Source organism: Apis dorsata, unplaced genomic scaffold (assembly GCF_000469605.1).
Source record: "Apis dorsata unplaced genomic scaffold, Apis dorsata 1.3 scaffold_265, whole genome shotgun sequence".
Lineage (NCBI taxonomy): Eukaryota > Metazoa > Arthropoda > Insecta > Hymenoptera > Apidae > Apis > Apis dorsata.
This window is the reverse complement of record NW_006263543.1, coordinates 53,101-57,794: the sequence shown is the minus strand read 5'-3', so window position 1 is coordinate 57,794 and position 4,694 is coordinate 53,101. Positions and strand designations below refer to the sequence as shown.

The 4,694-nt window shown below is 22.3% G+C and overlaps 1 protein-coding gene across 1 annotated transcript in view; it reads left to right on the top strand.

The window, feature by feature from the left end:
• The first annotated feature begins 2,137 nt into the window (after nucleotides 1–2,137).
• LOC102679662 (transmembrane protein 245) overlaps nucleotides 2,138–4,694 on the top strand; it is a 3,504-nt gene continuing 947 nt past the window's right edge. The window contains 5 exon segments of the mRNA XM_006616448.2: nucleotides 2,138–2,843; nucleotides 2,915–3,862; nucleotides 3,940–4,104; nucleotides 4,204–4,402; nucleotides 4,515–4,694. Of these exon segments, the coding sequence (XP_006616511.2) occupies nucleotides 2,325–2,843; nucleotides 2,915–3,862; nucleotides 3,940–4,104; nucleotides 4,204–4,402; nucleotides 4,515–4,694 (2,011 nt within the window). The 5' untranslated portion in view covers nucleotides 2,138–2,324.

Here is a 4,694-nt window from a genome sequence, read left to right as displayed (position 1 = left end):
TATATATATAATAACCGTGCGCTATTAAAAAAAAGAGGAAAATATAAATATATATATTTATTGTTTTTTTTTTTTTACTAATTTGTTACATAAACAAGTTACTTTATCGCCATTTGTCAAACATTTTTGGGAATTTATGTTCAAGAGATAATTAATATAATTAAATTTTAATTCTTTCAGTAATTTTGTATTATAAAAAACAAATACGGGCTAGAATTTTTTGAGTTAATCTAATTGCTCAGTAAAATAATATTTCTAACAATAAATTACATATATTTCAAGAAATATATATTTTTTTAAATATTGGATATTTGATATATTGAAATAAATAAGTTAGTATATCAGATCAATAATTTTGCTAGAAATATTAAATCCCAATTATTTAACAAAATATGTTTCTTAAAATATTTTCATTTTAAATTATTTTATTCAACTCTATAGCCTAATATACAATTTAGATACAAACTCATAATTTATTTTATGTGCTTGATACAGAATTATATATACATGTTTTCATCATAGCTTATTATTAGACGATGGCACTAAAGTATAACTTGTCCATATTAAGATTCAAGAATCATCACATGTATTTTTGATTTCGACGATATATTACAATAAGAAATGATTGAAAAGAGAAAGCAATGAATGTTAATAGTAAGATTATGTGGTATTTTTATGCGATATCATCATATTAATGTTTATTTTTTTGTCATCTTAATATTAATTAATTAGTTGATTGATAATCATCTTGAAAAGTATTTTGTAGTTTACCTACTTATGAAATATACTTTTAAAAGAAATTAAGGGATTAAATATAATAGCAATTTTATGATAGAATAAGTCATGATTTTTTGGGTGCATTTTAAGATGAATTACAGATTCTAGAAATGACTACCAATGATTATATGATTAATTAAGTTTCATGACAGTTATTAAGAAATTTAATAAGTATTAATGATAAAAAAAAAATGAAAAAATGAAAGTGTAATGATTAAATCAAAGTTTCTTTGTTATTTTCAATTACGTTAATATTATTTTTTAAAATCTTCGTCTTTTTAGCGTATTATTCTTTAGTAAATGTAAAATGAAAAACAAACAAAATATGTTCAGTAGTTTTACAAAAATTCAAATGAATAATTGTGTCCATATAATTAATATCGCATAATGTCTCAAATGTATTTCTAATGTTTGACGTACGTATTTGTGATCAAAATACTGTGATTAGTGTTGGTAGATTTATTCGCTGATTGCAACAAACATGAATAATAAGCGTACTATACACGCACATACAGTATAATGAATTTTTCACTAAATCAAGTATTTTTAACTTTTACGTGCTGGCAGTGATTTATTGAGTTCAATAAAATCATAAATATAATCGAAAATAAGCTAAAAAAAAAGAAAAAGAAGAAAAAGAATAAAGAATGTAAAATCATATAAAATTACATGCAAAAAAAAGCATTTATATTTACTTTTATTCATTAAAAGCGACAAATGCCTTTGTCTCATGAAACGCGTTTCGATAATCTTCATATTTATAAATAAAAAAAAGAAGTACATGCGATAGACGTTTGTGCTTTTTAATAATTCGGAGATGGTTAAGACTGTATAAAAAATATTTGAGGCGATCTTATAATACTTTTGTCATTTTATTAACCTTCCGAAAATATTAAGCTATAATATCAAATTTACATCTTTAGCATGTCTTTACGTTTATGTATTCATTTATACTTAAGGTGTATAGTTTTTGATCAATAATAAATAAAATCTTTTCATTTTAAATTTTGCATATGAAAACAGTTTTATTATTTTTTAAAATTTCGTTTTGTGCATATGCAAAAAATTATACGTTAATTAATATTTTATAACTTCATGATGTGATTAATTAAACTGTGGAAAATAAATTTCTGGAATTTATAAAAAAAAAATTTATCTTAATAATTTTTTAATTTAATTGAAATGAAAAATTTAAAAAAATTTAATAATAAAAAATTTATTCATAAGTTTTTTAATTTATTATATTTTTATTTAAAAAAAGAAAGACAAATTTTCAAATACAAATATTATATATTATTATGAAATCTATTTTGAATATTTTATTTTTTTTATTGATAATAATGGTGATATATATTATGTATAGTTAATATAGAATATTGGATAAATGACTACATAGTAGTATACAGTATTTACTTCTTACAACAGTTTATCATTTCTAATTGATGATAATTTTCTAAATATTTTTTTTATTTTTTTTAACAAGATATTAAGTAACACAAAAATTCAAAATTAAATAATAAGTGCTAAAAACAATTGATTACTTATTCATGATGGATAGTACGAAATCACCTATGGATAACCTCTTTAACATGTTATCAAGCTTTAGTGCAGGTCATGAAAAAGCATTAAAACAAGGCATTTATAATGCCGTGGCATTGTTTCTCTTGTGTCTAATTTCAGCAGCTGGGTACGGATTATATATTATATTGAAACCATTTGTAAAACCTTTAATCTGGGCTTTATTATGTGGCTCTGTTTTATTCCCTTTCAAATGCTCGTTAACTACGATTGTACAATCGTGGTTTGAAAAAGCAGAAGTATCTCATACGCCTTTAATAATAAATTTAATAGTTTTACCTATGCAAATAGTAGATAAAGCTTCTGACAGTTTAGGATCATTTTTGTGGAAACAAATGAAATATATTGCTAGTGCATTTTTATTGACAGCATTAGCCTTAGGTATATATCATTATACACCTACTATATTAAGTTGTCTCATATGGAGAATATGTTTGATATTTAATACTATTTTTGGATTTTTTATAACAACTTGCAATACTTTTATGGTAATTTTTAATTGTTTAAAAAATGTTTTATAAAATATGTATTTTTGTCAATATTAATGTAATTTTTTCAGATTACATTTATACTTATTGGATATTTATCTATATTATATATTTATTGGACACCAAATAATTCTATTCATTTTCGTTATTCATCGTTTGTTATGTGGTTTATAATTAGTTTATATGTTTCTAATATATTAGGTGCTTATCAAATTATTGTATTTATAACATTACAAATACTATATTTAATAGGATTTATTTATGAAGTAGTACTTATTATGGAAAATCAAGAATTAGAAGACAAGCATATGACATTTATGGAAGCAATATCTTTTGCATTAACGAATAATTTAACTACAGATATGCAACAAAATTCATTTTCTTCATCTTTTAAAAATGAAAAACTTATAAAAGATATTAATGAAGAAAATATAGATAACAAGACAAATATAGACAAGAAGATTGAATACCAAGAAACAAAAACAAAATTTTCCAAAAAATCAATGTCATTGGATACAAATAATAGAACTGTAATGAGCCATAAATTGCAATCTTCTAACTCTATGTCATTACGCGATCGTTATTTGTTAAGAAGATTAAAAACAGAATTACGAATATCTATAGATATAGAAAATGATAAAGTTGATACTGATAAATATATGTATGGTACATTATATGCTTGCATAGGTATGCTTTTTTGGAAACATAGATGGATGATATATATATTGATTATTCCTATAGCTTTTTATATCATTAAACAACTTGGTAGTTATTTTGGATTATGGAAAATGATTGAAAATCAATATAATATTATAAAACAAATTATAAAAACATGGTGTATAAAAAGACATCAAGCTCTCTTACCAGCTAATATTAGAGGTTTATATAAATTTGGAATCATAATTGATGAAAAATTAACAAAAATTTTAAAAGCTTCAGTTGATTCTGTAGTAACAATTGCTGTGATTTTTGGATTACTTATTTTTACTACTTGTACTTCTATTTTTATAACAATACAGGTAAAATGAATTTATATATACATAAAAATTATTTTATATATTTTACAAATAATTATACATTATTATAATTTTTTTAGGTTTATACAGAAGGTATGCATCTTATTCACATTACTGGAGAAATACTTAACTCATCTTTAATGAATAATCCAGATATTGATTGGTTACCTGAACACTGGGAAGATTCAGTTAATAGTGTATTGGATAATGCTTATACATATGGGCGAAGTGCTATTTCTGATGGAGTAAGATATATATTATATTGTATATTCTTATTATTGATAAATATATCTTAATAATGATAACATATATCTTAATAATGACAACATATATATGTGATATAGATAAAAGGTTTAGTAAGAGATCTAGATGCTACTAAAGCTGATCAAATGGAAAAGAAAGTTTTAGAACTTTGGGATAGACTTTATCAAGCATGGATGATGTCTAATGCAGACTCTGATTTAATTGGACCTACTGTAGATGTTACAGTAGCTTATTCAGTATGGGAAAGTTTTAAAGAAAGTTTTGGAAAAACACCTTTACGTAAGATTTTGTATTTAAAATAAATATTAATTCTTATTTTTGTACATTTTTTGTATATAAATATTCTAATATTAATTAAAAATTATTTGATATATATATATTTTTTATATAGAATTATTTAACATGACTGGTATACAAAACTTTATAAAGGAAAATATTGGAACTTTTATGTCAGTATTGGATTCCATTTGGAATATAGTTAAAGGAAATATGTCTGTGATATTAACAATTTTTACAGAACTATTTTACATTATACTTATGAGTGGAACGGCAGTATTTAACTTTGTTCTAA